At 36.3% G+C, this 20,985-nt stretch overlaps 1 protein-coding gene across 1 annotated transcript; it reads right to left on the reverse strand.

Moving 5' to 3' along the window:
* Positions 1–19,441: 19,441 nt before the first annotated feature.
* Positions 19,442–19,996, reverse strand: LOC137940126 (uncharacterized). Its single transcript, XM_068785056.1, has one exon. The coding sequence runs from the start codon at positions 19,994–19,996 to the stop codon at positions 19,442–19,444; it is 555 nt and encodes a 184-aa protein (XP_068641157.1).
* Between the last annotated feature and the right edge of the window lie 989 nt (positions 19,997–20,985).

The following is a 20,985-nucleotide window of genomic DNA, read 5'->3' on the forward strand; positions in this document are numbered from 1 at the left end:
ATGCACCCAGTTTCACGGTGAATTATTTCACCTTTTTTTTCTGTTTGAGTTTGTTCTTTTATACGCTTGTGTGTATAGTACGTAGACATATGTATTATGTGTACTTAATACACAACATATGTAAATCTCCCTTTAATCTTCATATGATAAGAAATCTACAAGCGTATGTCATATATTAGTATCCACTTTCTATGCAAAACACACACAGACTCTCTCTCTCTCTCTCTCTCTCTCTCTCTGGACTTAGCAACCTGTAAGTATGATCTCTATTTTTCTATTTGGTTTAGATCAGTTGTTTCAATTCCTTATCTGTCAAGGTTCTGAAACGCGCTGGGACTAGTTTTATTGGGAGATTTCTCTCGCATCTGATGAATCCAGGATCGAGCTAAAAGAAGGTAATCTGTTTCTCTCTGGAGTCTTGACCTTGACAAGCAGTTTGAGTGTCCTATTTGTTTTCTTCTTTCTTTGTAAGACTACAATTTTTAGTAGTAACATTATAAAACGAAAAAAGAAAACTGCTTTTCTACTTTCTAGAACATAGACCCATCTACGATTTGTGAGAACTTGGCGGAATGCACTGTGTCGGAAAGGTAAGAGCCAGATAAGATGAGCTCTACTTGCAGCGTCTTCCTACAGCAAAAATATGAGTTCTTGTTCTGCGAAAATTGAGAAACATTGAAAGAAAGGATTACACGCGCAGAGGCAGGACTCGCAAATGAAATTTCTTTACTGAGCTCATTTAGTGGATTTCTCTTCTGGGTTTTAAAGCGGAAGATGAATTCAGACTGAGAAAGAAAGAGACTGATTTGCAGTTAGAGAGTTGACCTAAGCAATCGTGTCAAATGGGTGACGCAGAGGGATTCTCCATGACAGTGGGGCTCAAATATTAATTAAAGCAATAACCAGAGCACATAACAAGCCATGTTCTTATTAATAACCAACATCGACAGCATCCATGCCATTCAAGCAACATGTGGTGAAAGCTCAAGACAAAAGTCATCACTAATGTCTGTTGCCTTTTGAAAGAAACCCACACTTGAACACAAAGGTGAAACAATGATATGAAACAAAAATTTCCTCATGAGTGGTTGAATTGATTCCTTTTCTAACAAGGGATTGACTGTCAATCTCTAGATTAACTGATCCCTTAAGCCTAAATTCAACCCTAGCTTCCAAACACATCGAAAAAAAATGTCACACTTGGCACAATCTCACTGGGATGAGATTCACAAACCAGGGTTCAGTAAGATAGACCCATTTAGGGCTCTAAATGGGAAAGCTTCATTAAAGTCAAATGGGTCATGGATGTCAAAGTATTGAAGAAAAGATGATGTTGGTAGGTATCCTGTTTGCCAATGAGAAAAAAAGAGGAGAAGTTACCACCTAATCTGCTCCCACAGTTGTTGGACTCTTCATAACGTTTCATAGGTCATGGTATTGAGATTGTAATATCATTCAATAATATAGAAATATGTAAGTGTGTGGTGGGCTGGGAACCTCTCTGATCAAGATTTGCAAATACACATTTGTCTATATAGTTGGTGGCAATGAGATGAAATTGAATCAGTGATAACTAAGGCTGTGGAGAGATGAAAATGAAGCGAAGAGAAAGAGAACTAGAAAAGAAAAGAAAAAAAAATTTCTTTTCTCTTGTTTGGATGCCCATGAAAACTGAGAGAGAAAATGGAAGAGAAATATAGTTTCTCTTATTTGGATACACGTGGAAAATGAAAAAGAAAAGAAAATTAATAATATTTTAAAATTTTGATGATTAAGATTTTCTTTCAAGTTTCTATTTCTTTTCATTTCTCCCCAAATTCCATCATTTTGTGAAAGAAAATTTAGTATCTGGGAGAGAAAGTGATTTTTTCTCTTATTTTAGTTTCTCTCATTGTTTCTCTATTGCCAAACAACAGAAAATAAATTTCTCCTTTTTTTTTCTTTTACTTAGGTTTTGTTTAGAGAAAAGAAAATAAGAGTTTGACCATTATTATTCCTAAAAATAGTTAGTAAAAATGAGATAATGATCAAATTCTCCTGTTCATGAACTATTTTTGAGAATAATAATGGTCAAATTCTCGTTTTATTTTATTTTATTTTATTCTATGGGGGTTCCAAACAAACCCTAAGTATCCTACTGAAACCAAAGTATATAGAGGATTTCATCAATGGTGGGCATATTGGCTATACATTACACTCTTTGATATATCTTTGATTTTAAGGTAGTGGTAGGATATGTAATTCACTACATATATATATGATCATAACGTTTATTAATATTTTGGTAGTAATTATTTTTGTTTTAGGCAGGCAAATATAGTTCAATACACAATATGCATTGGTTGATACTATATCAAAAAATTTAATGGTTCTATTATGGTACATGATAACGAGATGAGTTGTCACCTGTTCCCTGAGCAAGTCAATAAGTGAACGTAATTATTATCACTAACATTAAAGTACTCTTTAATTACGTCCATGGGCTCCTCTAGATGATACATGCTTCATTGGAATACTTGTAAAGCCCTCTCTCTCCATGTGTATTTGTGTCGACAACGGATCCAAGCAGTCTTGTCTTTTAAAAATCTTAAATGCCGTTGGTGAAGATTCGCTGCTCCCTGAACACGGCTGCAGACAGAAGAAGCTTTACTATCAGAAAGGTATACAGTGTCGTAGCCTGGAAATTTGCAGATACTCGGCTTACGGAAAGAACAAAATTGAAAGAACGCTCAGAGGTCTCTCACATGTCAATACCGTAAGAGAGAGCAAGAAGAAGGAGAAGGAGAAGAGGAAGAAAAAAGGAAGGGAACCCGAGAGAGAGAGAAAAGTAGGGAAGATAATGGATTTCTCCTTGTGAAAAACAGTTCGATTTAGTTTATCTTGGTGACCGTCCTTTCCTTCTCGTCCTCACCTCCATCAACTTCATCATAATTGCAGCATGGAACTGTAGTTCATGCTAGAAACAAAGATAAGACTCTAATCAACTACTTACTCTGCCGAGATTATTTGGGAAATATTAAAGAGTATCAAACCATGGTGATGTCACTGGATCCAGATGATATAGCTTTTGATCAGTATATTATTGCTTATGACATCCCTTGGGTGAGCAGCATCAGTAACGTACTTGCATGCATCTTTTCTGATGAGCGGCTAGCCTTTGCATCAACGATAGTCTACAATAGGTTTGCATGGTACTCAACGTATATGAGGGGCATGTGTGCCACGGTTGTCACATGAGAGATGAATAAAGATGGAAATACTTTGTCCCCATCCTTTTCTCCTAGGGGGAGGGCCCCTTTCAAACTGGAACCTCATCCCCCATTTCTTCCTACAACATGTGCTTTTGTTGCCTAAGAAGGACCATCTGACCAAGATAAAAAAAAATTGGCATTTTTCTTCTTTCCTCTCTTTTTTTTGATGTAGGAGTGCCTGTCCAAGTGGGACTTTTCCTCCCTTGCCTCCATTTTTTTCATGACTCCTTGGCAAGACATTTAGCCACTTAGGGGCTTTCGCTCGAGAAAAGTAAATGTGGGAGGGGCAGCATTGAGACAAACCGGTTCACAATTTGCTCAAGCTCGACTCATTTTTACTCTAACCTTGAGCCAAGGTCAAGCCTCAAGTCAAGCTCATTAGCTAGATCAAGCTAGTTGAGCTCAAGCCTTACCTAGTTCATCTCAAAGTCTTGCGAGTCAACTCGATTTCTCATTATTTAAGCATGAAAAATAATATTCAATCCAAGAAAAAGTTGTTTTACTGAAAGTACCAAGTTAATAAAAATTTCAAAAACAATAAAGAGAAGAGATAACACTTCCATGAGACATTATTAACCCAAAGAGCATTCAATGAAACAACAACACAAAAGTGCATAACGCTTCCAACCAGACCACATGAAATAAGAACTTCAACAAAAAGAAAGCAAATAATATAATAAAGAATTAAAAAAAATGATTGGAAGTTCTATTAATAAATTTATTTATTTATAGTATTTTTTTGTACTAAGGCAGAGAAATACAAACATGATAAACTTGGGTTGTGGCTCTATAATCTCATAGGGAGTTGTCTAGCTAGAAGTCTTAATCGAGTTTGAGTCTATCTCTACTCGAACTTGAGTCCTCTAGGTTTTGAGTTTGAGTCTCCCAAGATCGAGTTGGATATATTTTTCTATACAAAGCAAGAAAATTGTTGGTCCCCCTTAATGTATAAGGAACATGTTTCTTTCAAGTACCCATATAAACTGAGACAAAAGTCATGGGTATAGTGAAGACCCATGCAATGACTGGTAGCTTGCCTACAAAAATTAGTCATGGGCTAACATAATTACTCTCTAAAGCTAATAAGTGATCCAACACACACACATGGCTAAAGGCATTAGAAGGATATGAGAATACATACCCATAACAAGTATACTCATGAGTATACCACCCAATGAAGAGTCACTTTTTCAAAGCCTGAGGGAGAAAATAGGGTCGTGATATTCTCCTCTAGCTAATTCATGAGAGTCATTGCCACAATGTATACTTATGAGGCACTCTTACTTTTTTACTTGTACAAAGTCAAGCTCTGATACCAATAATCATAGGGATAGTGAAGGCCCCTTGTAGTGCATGAGCTACCTGCTCAAGTCATGGGCCAACATAACCCCTTGACAGTGACAAACAATCCAACATATACACATGGGAGAAGTCACAAGGAAATGATGAGAATACGTATCTGAAATAATAAAATATGTTGTCCTGCCCATGACTATACTACCTAGAAGAGCTCCTTCATGTCCAAGGCATGGGGGAGAGATTAGGGTCTATGACATAGGAGCTCTGCCTCTACCTCTTCCTTCTCTCCCTTCCTCTCCAATTGAGCCCAAAGGCAGAGGGAGGGGGGACCCTCTTCCTTCTCCTCCTTCTATGGCAATCATTGCTTGAGAATGTTTAAATGAAGGAGAGGAAAGACTTGGCCTCCCCTTTTTTTTTTTGTCCATGCTAACAATGGGAGCTTCCACTTGAGGAAATGAAAGGGGTGTTCTTTGAGGATATGGGAGTCAAGCTTGGCTCAAAAATGGCTCAAGCTGAATTAAATTTTACTCCTAACTCAAGTTGAGTTCATTAGCCAAATAAAGTTTAGCTAAATCCTTACCTAATTGTGCTCAATTGGTTCACCAACCAACTTGCTTCTAATTTAATGAATATGAATACATACACTCCCTAGGAGAAGTCACTTCTAAGACAGTTGCAATGAGTATTAAATGACAACTACAACAACACGAAAGATAAGAGATAACAATTCCAATGAGGCAAAATTAAAATAGAGGGCATTAAATGAAAAATCCAACACAAGAAAGAGAAGAGATAACACTTCCACCAAGACAACATTAAATAAAACTTCAACAACAAGAAAGATATCATATCATGTGGTTCATACAAGACAATGGGAGCTCTCCTATGGGAGTGACTGGGAATCTCATTAATGATTTTTTCCAAGGTAGAATATCACAAGAAATATGATAACCATAAATTCTTTCATGTACCCATATACACTGAGACAAGAGTCATGGGTTTAATGAAGACCCGTGCAGTGATTGGTAGCTTGCCTAAAAAAATTAGTCATGGGCTAGCATAATTACTCTCTAAAGCTAATAAGTGATCCAACACACACACACATGGCTAAAGGCATAAGAAGGATATGAGAATACGTACCTATGACAAGTACACTCATGAGTACACCACCCAATGAAGAGTCGCTTATCGACAACCTGGGGGAGAAAATAGGGCTCGTGATATTCTCCTCCTCCAGCTAATTCATGAGAGTCATTGCCACAATGTATACTTATGAGGCACTCTTACTTTTTTACTTATTCAAAATCTAGCTCCGATACCAACAATCATAGGGATAGTGAAGGCCCCTTGTAGTGCATGATAGCCTACCTACTCAAGTCATGGGCCAACTTAACCCCTTGATAGTGACAAACAATCCAACATATACACATGGGAGAAAGCACAAGGAGATGATGAGAATAGTTACCTGAAATAACAAAATATGTTGCTCTACCCATGAATATACTACCTAGTGAATACCTCCTTCATGTCCAAGGCATGGGGCAGTGATTAGGGTCAATGACATAGGAGTTTTGCCTCTACCTCTGTCTCCCTCAGGGAAGCGCTCTACCTCCTTTCTCTTCCCCTCCAATTGAGCCCATGGGAAGAGGAGGGGGGCTGCTCTTCCTTCTCCTACCTTGGCAACCATTGCTTGAGAATGCTTAAGTGAAGGAGAGGAAAGAGTTGGCCTCCCCTTTTTTTGGTCCATGCCAACAATGGGAGCTTCCATTTGAGGAAATGAAGGGGGTGCTCTTTGAGGATATGGTAGTCAAGCTTCGCTCAAGAATGACTCAAGCTTGATTTAATTTTACTCCTAACACAAACCGAGTTCATTAGCCAGATAAAGTTTAGCTAAAGTTTTACCTAATTGTGCTTAATTGGCTCACCAACCAGTTTGCTTCTAATTTAATGATTATGAATGTGTACATCCCCTAGAAGAAGTCACTTCTAAGACAGTTGCAATAAGTATTAAATGACAACTACAACAACATGAAAGAGAAGAGATAACACTTCCAATGAGGCAATAGAAAAATAGAGAGCATTAAATGAAAAAGGCAACACAAGAAAGAGAAGAGATAACACTTACGCCAAGACAACATTAAATAAAAAAACCTCCAGAACAAGAAAGATATCATATCATGTGGTTCATACAAGACAAAAGGAGAAATGACACTCATAAATCTTGTGGGGAACTTGAGAAGGTCCACTTCACATAGGTGTCAGGAGATAGCACATGCCTATCTCATAATTAAATGATCTCCACCGACAATGTTGAAATTCTCAAGAAGATTCTTATCAAGATCAAAATAACCCTGATTTAAAGAGAGTTACTTTAGTTTAGGTTTTCATAATGCATTTCTATAATTATAGTAGAACTCAACCCTTATCTCTAGCATTATCAAAAGGGAGTATAGGACTCCTTGTGTATATATACTTGTAAATCAGGGGAAATGAAAATGAATCAATTAAAGACATTATTTATTCAAATCAAGAAATCTGAACTTGGTTTTTGAAGCAAAAAATCTTTTAACATTCCTTAAAAATTCTCCTCTCATCTCTCATCTCTAGGGTTCTCAATCTCCTCGTTTTCTCAGCTCTTCTTTTATCATCCTCTTTCCTCCATCTCAATTACATATATTACTTTGATATCTCTATTAAACTCATGATTGAGTCAACTTGCATGTTTTATAGAGAGATCATTGAGAATAAGTCACATATTTTCAGCATCTCTTTCAATTCATCAATTGTTCTTCTCTACCTCCAATTCAAATTCTTTCTTCCTCTTCAATAACCCCTTAAATCAATTTAGGGTTTCAATAATGGAAAGACATGATCACTTTCTTATTATATGGTTGTGTTGCTTATGAAAATCCAATTCTTTAGCACCCATTCCTCTTTTTTTGTTCTCCACACTTTTTGAGAAATTTCCAATTCCATTCCTTGTTTATGGTTGGTAATTGTGAGTTTTAATTAGGAGTTTTCTTAACTTAAAAAAAAAAAGAAAAAAAATTTTTAGTCAAGTTTCCTCTTACATCCTCTTTTTATCTTCTTGTAATGGCATGAGTTTACTTTCCTTTTTTGAAAATATTTGAAAATTTTGATTTAGAAAGTCTGTTTTTATCATTTTAAATTCCAAATATATTTATCTTAAATCTCCCCGATTCCTTTGTTTCTTTCTTGAAAAATTTATTTACAAATGTTAAGAATTAGACGCCCTAATTCCAAACTAACAAGAGCAATAATAATAATCATGGAAGAAGGAAAAGTAAGCACGAAAATAGATAACAAGATTTATACAGTTTTGCTTCAAGGTGAGACTACGTTCTGTCTTCCACCACTGTAGTAATCCACTATAAAGATGAAAATAGCTTACAAGAGAAATTACACACACTTACAGGTTTTTTCTCTAACCTCTCTCGGGCTGCAACTCAAGATCATTCTCTGATGATAAACCCTAATAGCGGCGCCCCAAATACAAGGAGAAAACTAGGGTAACCATAATACAAGAGTGGAATCCCCAAACTGCCCTTAATAAAACAACAATCAATATATCGTGTATCGACTCGGCGTAAAACATTGATTAGGCTCCACAACTTAACACCAAGTTGCTCAATTTTTGTTGAAAAGCAATTGCCTTACATGAGAATTCTTTTTTTTAGAAAGTTTCTACTATTATTTTCCTTCTCAAAACTTTTCTCATTGGATTTTTTTTTTAAAGTTTCCTCAATCATAAATGTTCATAGAGAAATTTTTTATCTCCCTTTTCATTCGAGCTTGGTTACATCTCATCCATCTATTGGTCTAAAAGCATCTCCTTCTTATTTGGAAGTATGAAGAGCTGCATTGTGTGCCTCCTTCTGTTTTAAGTATGAAAGTTGTTATCTTTTCATTCACACCCTTAATGCCTTAAAGTATTTTCTTCAATTTGTGTGTTTTAAAATCAATTCAAAGTAATACTTATAGACCCATTACGTGCAAAGATAAGGAGTGTGTCCAACATCCAACTTAATTCAATTATTTTATTCTTTTTACCTAAGTGGTATACCCAAGGGGTAGTTTGAGCTACCTTTAAAAAGGTGACTGAAATTTTTTCATTACCCTAAATGGTCTAGAACGCCTTTAAATTTGAGTGGTCATTTTATAGTACAGTTGGAGTTTTGTCATTGGGCTAGGGCTGATTTTTCTTTCTCTCACCATTATTTTGTGCAAATTGGGTCTTTTAACAATGAAAAAAAGAGATCCTAGCTTAAGGAGGAGAAGCAGAAGAAGAAGTACAAGTATACAATAACATATATCAAAAGATTCCTCAAGTTGTTTGTGGTATCAAATTTTATATGACCAAAATATCTAAGTAAGAGGGAGAACAATATAAATATTACACGCAAGATGTGAACAAGAACAATATGAATCAAGGAAAGAAAATCAAAATTTCTTTTTTAAGCCACACAAAATCATAATTTTTTTCAGGCACACTAGTTTCTTGACCAAGATTGTTTACAAGCTAAAGTCACAAACTCCAGCTTGAGGGCGGGTGTTAAATAAGCTATATCAAGGAGTCTAAGATGAGTCTCATACAAAGAATATCTCATAAGTTTCATGGAGTCTAAGTTAAATCTCACGCAAGATAAGTCTCGTAAGAGAAGCAAACTTAAAGGGGAAAAAATGAAATTTAGGAGGATGTTTTCTAGTTATGTTTTGTCTCTTTATATTAGTTTAGCAAGTTATATTTTGGATATACTTGAGAACTTTGGGAAAGTTTATTTTTAGTAGGATTAAGTTGTATTTCTTTATAAAACGACATGGATGTAATAGAGTATAACACCTCTCATATTTTTCCTCATATATCAATCTAAATATCTTCTCTTGGTTTTCTCTTTGCTCACCTCTCCTTTCCATGTGTTCTCTACTTCTCTCTGTCTTTCATGCTTCCTCCCTGAAACTCAATAAGTTGAAAGCTACTATGATGGAGGATTTAAGGCATGTCTTGTCTCAAGACCTCTCGAAAAGTATCAGTTCAATGTGAAACCATCTACTCAAATTGGTCAAAAGTCCTAGAAATTCATCTTTGACAACAACTTCAAAGACTAGGTGGAGGTGATGACTTCTTCATCTTAGAGTACATTACCAAGTTTAAAAAGATTAATTATTTGTTACCACTATCCAGTCCCCTCTTTACAACATGGCAAAACATGATTTGGGGGTATGGAATGGCTTTTGGGCCTGCCTACAAGTCCTTTGTCATTGCTATTCTCATGAAGTCAATAATTCCAATATTTGATTTTCTAGTCCTTGTGCTCACTAATAAAAAACTTTGCCTGAAAACTTGCTCTTCTCTCTATTTAGTGCTTTTGTATAACCAACTAAACCTAAATTCAAAAAATCTAATAAAGGACAATAATGTCAACCATCCAAATAGTCTATTCATCGTTTTGATTTGATGTGTTTGCATAATGGCACGGTAATGGGAGTGAGGAACCATGTATAATAGTTCTTATGTTTCTTGAACATGATCAACATGCCTTTTTTGTAACAATGCCCTCTGGAATCTTTGTGGCATCAATGTTTACACCATTCGATTACATGTGCACTCGCTTTTTTAGTTACTAGTAATTTTCTTCCTAAGTTTACAATTTCTCGTGGCATTTGTATAGGATGTCATATGACTAGACGTCTTACACTTTGGTTTTTTTAAATAGCACTCACAAAGCATAATTTTCATCGGAAGTAATTCATTCAAGATGTGTGGGGACCACCCCATGTGGTTTTAATTTCTTGTCTTAATTAATATGTCATCTTTATCGATAATTTTTGTAGATGTATATAGTTTAATCCTTTGAGAATGAATGATTTTCTCTCCTCCTTTATTAAATTCAAGAATATGATTGAACTCTAATTTGATCATAAAATCAAAGTCTTACAATGTGATAATGGTGGTGAATTATTTTCTCGTCAATTTGCAATTTTTTAAGTGTTAATGGTATTTTTTGACATGTTTAGTGTCCTTGTATTCTTAGACAAAAAAAAAAGGTGGCCAAACACAAGTATAAACACATAATAGAGACTAGCATTACACTTATGTTTTATAGTTGAGGAGGTTTCATAGTTGAGTCCTCTTTCCTTATGAGTTGAAGTTTTTTCACAGTATTTGATCAATAGACTAGCTACCTACTAGAGGTCCTCAACTGTAAAACCCTGTTCAATTTGAATCATGATAAGCCTAATTCATATTCACATTCAAAAACTATTGAATGTTAGGTGGAGCATGTCTCAAGATCCCCATTCTACTTAATTTTGATGATAACAAACATAAAAGAACTAATGATGTGGCTTTAAGTTTGAACAAGTCAAAAGGCCACACTTATGCCTCAACAGCTTCAAACATTCAAACCATATTAAGTTATTTGAACAATGGAAGCCAAAACAGAGCAGTAGTAAAGGAGCAAAAGAAAAACATTCAAATGATGTAGGATCATTCAAATGATTTCTGCATAAAAGCAAGAAAATACCTCAACATCATAAGTTCATTCAATTGAAGTCAAACCATTCAAATGTTTGTAGTCAGAAAGAGCCACAAAGATGCAGAGAAGACAATTCATTCAAATGAAGAAGGCTTATCCGAATGAATCTCAAAGTAGAAGATAAAATCTAGTCAGAGCCTCAAATCATTCAAATAGTGTTTGTAGTGGAAGGCAGTCAAAAGGCTTTGGCTTTCGAAGGACACTCTCACCAATATTTGAACAAAAATAAACAAAAGAAAAAAGGTCACTAAAAGAACTCATTTGAACATAACATAAGCAAGGGAAGAAAGACGATCACTCGAATGAATTTAGTTCATTGAATGATGTTGCCCAAAAAGTTGCAAAAGGATCTTTGAGCTTCAATCTAACGTAAACAAGTCACCAAATTATGGAAGTGACCTACTATTGTGATCGAAAACTCAAAAAAAATGTATTTACTTGCAAAATTTCATTAGAAGCTAGGAAGAGTTTACAAGAGGACAAAAGGTCCCTTCTAATACCTAACGGTTTTATTTCATAACATTAGAGAGTTATTTTTAAAGTCAAGTTTTCACCCCAAATGAGTAAAGAAATAACAAGTAGATACTTGTATAGAGCATCCTAACATTTCAAATCACCTTTGGAAGTCAATTTGGGTAAACAAGATTCCAATCTCTCAGCTTTTCGAGCTTAGTGATTACACTTTAATATTTCTGGTTGTATTCTTGTAGTATTACACTTTAAAATCAGTAGTATATATGTGACAAGTATGATTGTGGGTAGATTGTCTATTTAGATCCCTTATAGAGTTTGGCTTTTCATGGTCTAACTATGCTAGGTATCTTAATTTGAAATCTTTGTATACTTGCATGATTCTTTGTTGAACACCAACTCTGTTGCTCTAAAATCAATCTTTGTTTAGCAAATTATTTTCTAGGATTGAATTAGTCATTTTCCTCCACTTGAAATATTTTAAAATGGATACATTCTTAAATCAATTTTGAGTTTCCCAATGGACCTTTTTACTTTGAATTAAATTGCTTGAGAACTTAATGAAGTTGTTATCGTGAAGTAGAAGGGTACATAAGAGGGGTGGGTGAACTTCTTTTGAGCTTGTAATTTTAAAATCAGCCTACTGAGAGGCATTTTATGTTTATGTTTAATTGTAAGCAAAAGAATCTTGAATGTTCTTGGTGAAGCCTTGTGTAGGAAAGGTCATTCCTCCGCTCAAATCATCAAGCATGTGAGACTACAATTGAGCTGTTAAAATCCCTTAGCGGGTGTAGACTTGAATGCTCTAGTATGTTGCTAAAAATTCATGTGTGGATCTAGGCCTTTGAACCTAGTTAATTTGTTATAAATTACTTTATAGATTTGGGTAAATTACTTTATATTAATGATGAATGTACATAAAGGGTATACAGATTATATTCCTACTAATGGCAAGGTTACTCTCTAGGCATGTTATTCATTTTTCTTAAAGTAGTTCTCCCTTTATTACATTCCAATAATCAACTTATCGATTTTGTTCATAAAAAAGCTACACAAGTCTCCTGGACATCTTCTCATCCTCATCTCCTTTTCCTACCTCCTCACCATTGATTCTCTATAATAGAACAAAACCCACTTTTTTTTCTACTCCTCCCTCTTAGTCATTGCCTACCCAACCAAACCAATCTTCCATACATTCTCTCTAAGAGAAACAATTCCTCACCTTACTTGTCCTCTCTCCCACCATACGATGTTTCTTTTGTTCCCATGACAAATAAGTAGTTCTTCCAATAACAAGTCCAACTCCCAAAACCTTTAATTTTTCATCCTATGATCGCTAAAGCTAATAGTCAAGCTCATTCACTACAAACCACTGATCTTGCCTCAGCAGCTCCCTCATAAAAAGAACATATAAAGATGTGTTGCTTCTTCTTCACTGGAAGTTGAAACAAGATTTTAATGCTCTACTCTAAAATGTTACATGGAATCTAGTTCTTGTCATGCTTGATATGCATATTGTCAAGTCTAGATGGGCATTTTGTATTAAGTACAATTTTTTTGGACCATTTGATAAGTTTAAAGATAAACTTATAGGACAAAATCATCATCAACTTCAAGGCATAGACTATGAAGAAACATTTAATCTTTTTATCCACACTCAAAGAATACATATTCTTATCCTTGTGGTTATTAAAGGAGAGCGACTTCACCAACTTAATGCAAATAATGTTTTTTCTTTAAATTGTTATCTTAAGGCAACATATTGTGTTAGGCATCACTTTAGATAAGGGTAAGAATGTATATTTATGTATTTACATATTTTTATGTACTTATGTGTTAGAGGTAACTATACTTAGGAGCTATGGGGTAATTGTATCTTTTAGGTGTACGAGGGACTGGTAGAAAAATTCTAGAACTATGAATGGCAAAGGGTCCTTTTATTATAATCAGGGCTTTGGAATTTCCGGTGTCCAACTTGGACAAGATAGTTTGGGTCCCTTGAGTTATTAAGTTTCCTAGAAGTTAGTTTCCAAGAAGAGTTAGCATATAGCTTAGAAGTAAGCAATTTTCTAGACAAAGTTGTCTAAGACGTAGATAAGTTATTTTCCAAATCAAACTATGTAACCAATCTATTTAAAAAGGACAAAACACATACAAGGTAAACCCCAATAATTTATATTTCATCTCTTTTTTCTTTTGTTGTGAGTGAAACCTCCTCTTATATATCTACTGACCTCAAACTCTCTTAATTCCTTATAGAATTTTATCAAACTCAACTATCCTTGAATTCCTTACCGTCAATCCAATATACTTTACTACAAATTATATGTAAAAGTCTTATTTACTACAAATTATCCTTGAATTCCTCGAAACTCACAATCAAGACTATAAGCAAGACTAAATAGACAGGATTACTACACTGAAGGATGAGCTTATTATCCCTACATCTTGCATCGAAGCTAGTATTGCTGACCTCTAGGCGTATGTTCAAGACATCAGGAACAATCTTCAATGGAGCAGACATAAACCATAATGCAGTTCATTCAGCAATTAACAACCAACAGTGAAGGAGGCTAGTCTTGAACCAACCAACAAATGACCAAAACCATCCCCCCTCCTCCACTGAAAGAGCCACCCAACAATCCTCACAATAACCTCCAACACCAACTCACTAATCTTGATTTTCTGAAACATAAAACTTAGAAAGACCCAACCAATTAGGCCTACAAGGATGTATAACTATTTTACTCCCACAAGGTTGCGAGAGATCATGAACCGCTAATGAGATGCTTTCTAGTTGGTTGGAAAGTAGAGCCACCAATCTGCCAAAAATCTAAAGTTGTCATTGGCCTGTTTTCTTCTAAAAGAAGAGGCACCTCCATAGTAAATATTTTTTAAAATATAAAATTCTAGAGTTTGTGCCACTATTGGAATTCTACAATTAATTTAATTGACCACATCTATTATATAATTGAAATGAATATTGGACAATCAAAATAAATAATATCATAATTATTATATTAAAAATTCTAGAAAATAAATAAATATTGCTTATAAATATTTTATTATTATTCAAACTTATTAAAGGAGATATTATTATTATTATTTAAATTACTTGAACATTAATAATATATAATAATTTTACTTTTTAAATGAAATGATTGCTTCAAATTTAGGTAAAAAAATTAAAAATACATATTAGATCATTGTAAATAAATAAGCACGTTAATTTTTAAAAGTAATATATATTTAAATTATTATTTAATATTAAACTTATATTATTTTAATATTTTTATTATAATTTGTCATTTAAAAATAAATACTAAAAAAGAGCAAATAGAGTACTCCTAGTCCTTGTTTGGTCAAGGAGGAGCCTAGTGGCCCTCCTCCCAATAGAAATTGGAGGAAGGCCATTAACCATCTCCTCCCTATAACCACCATCTTCTCAATAACAAAGTCTCTTCTCAATCCTTTTTCCTTTAAATTTTATCTATCTTTGTCTTGTCTTTTAGGAATTCAATTGAGTTCTTAGAGAACCAAATTAAATTCCATTGTTATTAACTAATTACGAAGTCATTGTTGATGTGGAATTGAATTCTAATTCCAAAGCAATTCAACACATACCAATTGAATCGCCAGTAATGATAACACATCTATTATCATTTTAATTTTTTTAATTATTATTATTAAAATAACTTGTTATCAAATATAGTACTTTAACTATTTATATGGAATAATTGTTTAAAATTAATTTGAATTAATTAAAAATATAATTATTTGATTATTTTAGATAAGTACATAAATTTAACTAAAAGTAAACTGAATTTTAAATATTACTTTAATCTAATAATATTTAAATAAATATTAGTTTTGAAATATTTTAATTATTTAATATTAATAAAAAAATTAAAGAAGAAGAAGAAAGAAAAAAAGGTGGGTCGCTCTCCTCCTTGATCGATTGGGGAGGAGGGTGTGGTCACTGGTCACTGGTCACCCTCCTTCAAACAAAGTAAGACAAGGATACTAGAATTTCCTCTTCTTTTTTTTTTATCTCTCTTTTTCTTTTCTTTCAGGAACTTATCTTAATTCTCAAATAATCAAATTGAATTCCATGGTTATTAGAAAATTTGAGGCTTTTTACAAGTATTTGTATAGGTAATTATTTACGGATTAACTCTTGAAATCACTATTGGTTTGGAATTGAATCAAATTCCAAATCAATTCAAAATCACTACCTATAATTGGTTAAATATATATTTGATTCACCATATGATTGACTAATTTGAAAAAGTAATTTTACCTTGCCTTGACCTAAACTCCACCTATAGTCACCAAGTACCCAACATAGAAGGCCTTTTATTATTGGTCTTTCCATTGTAACTATGTTCAAGTCCGATATATGAGCCCACCAGCCCATAGTAAATATGACAAAGAAATGCCCAAGAGTAGGGGTGGCTTCGAACCGAGTCGGCTCGCGAGCGGCTCAGTATCGACTTGGTTCGATTCGTTATCTACCGAGCTCGAGCACCAAAATCGGCTCGTTTACCTTAACGAGCCAAGCTCTACCAAAGCCAGGTTCGGTTCGTCGGCTCGCGAGCCGGCTCAAGGTGAGTCGGAATCGGTATCGGGATCGGGAGCGGGGGAGCGGGATCGAGAGTGAGGGGAGGAAAATTTCTTCTTCCCCTCATCACCGCCGAGCCCCTCCCGTCAATTTCTTCTTCCCCTCATCACCGTCGAGCCCCTCCCGTCGGTTGTTGTCGCTGTCGCAGCTGTTCGCCGACCGTCTCTACCTCCGTCGCAGCTGTTCGCCGACCGTCTCTACCTCCGTCGCAGCTGCTCGTCGGCCGCCTCTGTGGCCATCTGTTCCATTTCTTCCTCTCCTCGTCATCGCCTCTGTTTCCGTCGCAGCCGTCATCCCTGACGATAGGTCCTCTCCGGCGTCGTAACCCCCTTCACTCCGCGTCGTCTCGGCGGAAAACCATAACCTAACTTCAGGGGAGAAATAATCTCCCCCCTCCCCGCGCGAAGATGATCTCGCACGTGCGATATCATAAAGTAAAAAAAAAAAAAAAAAAACTTTTTCCTCTCGAAAAAATTAAAAATAAATTTTATAGAAATAATTTTCTATAAAATATTATTGTTTCATGTTTTTTTAAATATTTTTCTAATTAAAATTTTTTATTAAAAATCATATAATTTTCTAAGTAAGATTTTCATACTAAGATGGGGTAGAAAACTGTATAGAAAATCTTTGAATAAGTATTTAACAGTTGATGTTGTAATACTTTTAACATGAAACAATTTTCATTATAATTTTTTATTTGATATTTTATTTAATAAAAAATTATTGATAAGTATAATAATATATTAGATTGATTATTAATTTTTATTTATTTCCCTAGAAGAGACAATAAAAGGTCCATTTAACTTTCCTAAGAAAATTTTAAAATATTTCTTGTAATTTTCTAATAAGTCACTAATAGTAATAAGATTTTATTTAAAGGTTTTTTTGGGAATATGTATCATAGGAAAAATATTTTTAGTTTTTCCTAGAATATAAATTTTCATCTAGGGGGATTCAAAAATTACAAAACAAGCTAGACAACAATTAGAGTAAAAAAGATTAATATTGGTGCATTTTAATCCATTATTGAAATTCAATCCTGAACCTCCCCTATCATTATATTTTTTAAAAATTTATGCATAATTTTATAGATAATTTATTCAAGGCCACCCCTACGGGCAAGATCATAAACAAGGAAAAAAAAAACTTTTTGTCCCTTCCTCATGCTCTCAAAGAAATTGAAAAGATATTTTAGTAAAAATACGTTTCTAGAGACTATTAGTGGTTTTTTCAATAAATGTTGAAAAGACATTTTTAGTAGAAATATAGGGACCATTAGTGCCTCATTTTTTTCAAAATATTTTTCTAATTATAAATTCTTTTTAAAAAATCATATAATTTTCTAAGTAAAATTTTCTTGCCAAGATGGGTTAGAAAACCATATAGAAACATTTTGAATAAGTATTTGACAGTTGATGATATAATACTTGGAGCATGACGCAATTTTCATAGCAATTTTGTGTTTGACATTTTATGTGATTAAAAACTTATCGATAAGTATAATAATATATTAGATTAATTATTAATTTTTATTTATTACCTTAGAAAAGGCAATTAGAGGTCCATTTAACTTTCCTAAGAAAAATTTAAAATATTTCTTGTAATTTTCTAGTAAGTCTCTAATAGTAATAGGATTTTATATGAAGGATTTATAGTTTTTATTTGGGTGATTGTAAATTGATAGTGATATTTCATTTAATTTTGTTGTGTTTGATTATTGTATGGAGTTTATTTATAATGTTATACAATGTATAGAGTGTTTAAACTATTTTATGAAGTGTATAAACAATTTCATGGAGTGTTTATGGAATATATAAACAATTTTATGGAGTATTTATGCAGGTATTATGAATATTGATTATGCCCAATTTTAAGTAGAGGTCATGCCCACTTTTATATAAAATGTATACATAATTTTATATATATTTTATTTGATATATATTTTTTGAGGTTTGAGACAGAGGCTCGGTTCGGCTCGAAACTCGGCTGAAAGTAATTAAATCAAGTTCGGCCAACCAACTAGCGATAAAGAGGTCGTTGACCGACGTCAGTGACATTGAATGCCTATAGATTATACTCAATTTTAAGTAGAAGTTATGCCCAATCTTATACACATATTATATATATAGGTTATGTCCAATTTTATGTCGAGGTCATGCCCACTTTTAAATAAAATGTATACATAATTTTATATATATTTTATTTGATATATATTTTTTGAGGTTTGAGACAGAGTGTCACGCGGTTAGATTTTGGCTAAGTCCGTCTAGCCAAGCGGAATATCTACCCCGTGCGGCCTAGTTCTTCCCAAGAACTAGTCAGCCTCCTTGTGCCTCAGATCTTCTTCCCAACCTCCCACACTCGATGTTGCCAAACAAAGGGACAATGGAAAGACCAAAGAGATGGAAGAGAAAAGCTCAACTCTATTGAAGGCTAAAACTCTCTATACACTTGGAGAGCAATGAATGCAAAGAATGCTCAAGAATGCTTTACAATGGGAGAGGCCCCTCCTATTTATAAGCCTCCTCCCTGGCCTTGGAAGGCTCTAGAAACTCACAAAATCGTGCCAGCTGTCCCTGGCCTTTAGAAACTTCTAGAGAGGCCCAGAAAACCCTTCAGACATGGAGATTTCCACTTCTGGCGCCTTCTGGCGCCTTCTGGACTCTTCTGGACTCTTCTGGACTCTTCTGGCGCCAGGCTGCATGCGGGCGCCTCGCCTGGGCTCCTACGCGCGGGCGCCAGGCACCATGCCTCTGCGCGCGGGTGCCAGGTGCCATGTGCGCGCGGGCGGCAGGCACCATGCCTCTGCGTGCGGGCGGCAGGCGCCATGCCTCTGTGCGTGGGCGCCAAGCGCCATGCCTCTGTGCGCGGGCGCCCCGTCTGGAGTCTTGTGGGCGCCTCGTCTGGAGTCTTGCGTGCGGGCGCCCTGCCTGGAGTCTGGGGCGTGTGTAACCCCGCTTTGCCTGCCTGGCTTGCGTGCGACTTGCCCAGCCTTGTGTGCGCTGCGCCAAGGCATGTGCTAGGCTTGCCGGCATTACATCCCAAACATGGATGGCTGCCATACGCGCTTCCTCTGCCGTATGCGCATTGCCTTTCCTTGTGCTGGAGCAGTGTGGTGGGCATGTGGGTATGTCATCTGGACTCGGCTGGTTGCCCCTCGTCTCATACTCCCACCACCATAATGCAGACGACCTCGTCTGCGTGCTATCACGGTATGCCATCACCGCTGGTTCGAATTGTCATAGCTCCGCTGCCTCATGCCAGGTTGCTTCGCTCTCTGGAAGGCCCCTCCACTTGACGAGGTACTCGGTCAGCCATGGTTTCCCCCTTTGGCATAACTGTCGGTCGGCTATGATGTAATCTACGTGCCGCTCAAAGGTTGTAATGACATCAATGGGTGGTCGGGGAGGAATAACACGTCCCGGGTCAAGGTCTTTGTTGTAGGGCTTAAGGTTGCTCACATGAAAAACGTTGTGTATCCTGAGCCTGGTTGGTAGTTGGAGTTGGTATGCAAGCTTCCCAATGCGTTTGGTGATAGGAAAAGGTCCTTCATACCTTTTGATGAGACCCTTGTTCTTGGTGCGTAGGGATCGGAATTGCTCTGTCCGCATCTTGACCAAGACAAGGTCGCCTACCTTGAATTCTACTGCTCGCCTTTTCAAGTCTGCATACTTCTTCATCTTCCGCGCTGCACGGTGAAGAAAGACCCTGGCCATCTCTTGCTTTTCCTTCCAGCGTTTGGCAAATTGGTGTGCCGCTGGGCTCTTTCCAGATACGTCTGGAATGATGCTCATTGGCACAGACGGTTGGCGCCCGGTTGCGAGTTCAAATGGACTATGTCCGGTTGACTCGCTTTGCTGCAGATTGTAAGAAAATTGGGCCATATCTAGCAGCTCTGGCCAGTTTTTCTGATTTGCATCAACAAAATGACGCAAATATTGCTCCAGCAAAGCATTCACACGCTCAGTCTGTCCGTCGATCTAAGGGTTGAAGCTTGTAGAAAAATTCAAAGTTGTGCCCAACAACTTGAATAATTCAGTCCAGAATTTACCTGTGAACTGTGGATCTCGGTCACTGATAATCGTGGTCGGCACTCCCCAATGCTTGAGCACATGGGCCATGAAGGCTCAAGCAGCTTATTCGGCGGTGCAATTGTTGTTGATTGGAATGAACGTCCCGTACTTGCTGAACCGATCGACCATGACGAGAATCGAGCCTAAGCCATTTCTCTTGCGAAGGCCAGAAATGAAGTCCATGGAAACGGAATCCCAAGGTCTTCCGGGTATCGGCAATGGGTCCAGAAATCCTCCGGGTCTTCTCTGCTCCACCTTGTCTTGTTGGCACACCAAGCAAGTGCGAATGAACTCTTCCACGTCCTGCTCCATGTCTGGCCAGAAGTACTGTCTAAACACCAGTGTTAGGGTTCGTTTCTGACCCGGATGGCCAGCCCAAAGGGTATCGTGGCACTCCCGCAATAGGTCCCTCCGCAGGTTGTCATGCTTTGGAACATATAGTCTGCCCCCTTTTGTTTTGAGTAGGCCATCGTCCAACCAAAACCGTCGAGTTTCGCCAAGTGCTGCTGACTGCACAAAATTGTAGGCCTGCGTGTCCGTCCGTAGGCCAGCTCGAATCCGATCAAGGATAGGGATACTTACTTGGCTGATAGCTGCAACACCTTGTAAACGAGAAGTAGTGTTGGAGTCGTCACCAAGTATTATGCCCACCTCCATAGGGGTTGTATGGTCTGCCCTCCGGCTCAAGGCATCCGCCACTGCGTTCGTCT

This window comes from Aristolochia californica, unplaced genomic scaffold (genome assembly GCF_029961685.1).
Source record: "Aristolochia californica isolate CCGP_79_NKW_82.1479 unplaced genomic scaffold, dmAriCali1.0.hap1 SCAF_9, whole genome shotgun sequence".
NCBI lineage: Eukaryota > Viridiplantae > Streptophyta > Magnoliopsida > Piperales > Aristolochiaceae > Aristolochia > Aristolochia californica.

Bases quoted from the DNA above. Each gene is read 5' to 3' on its own strand.
- LOC137940126 (XM_068785056.1), bottom strand. From the start codon at position 19,996: ATGAGCATCATTCCAGACGTATCTGGAAAGAGCCCAGCGGCACACCAA.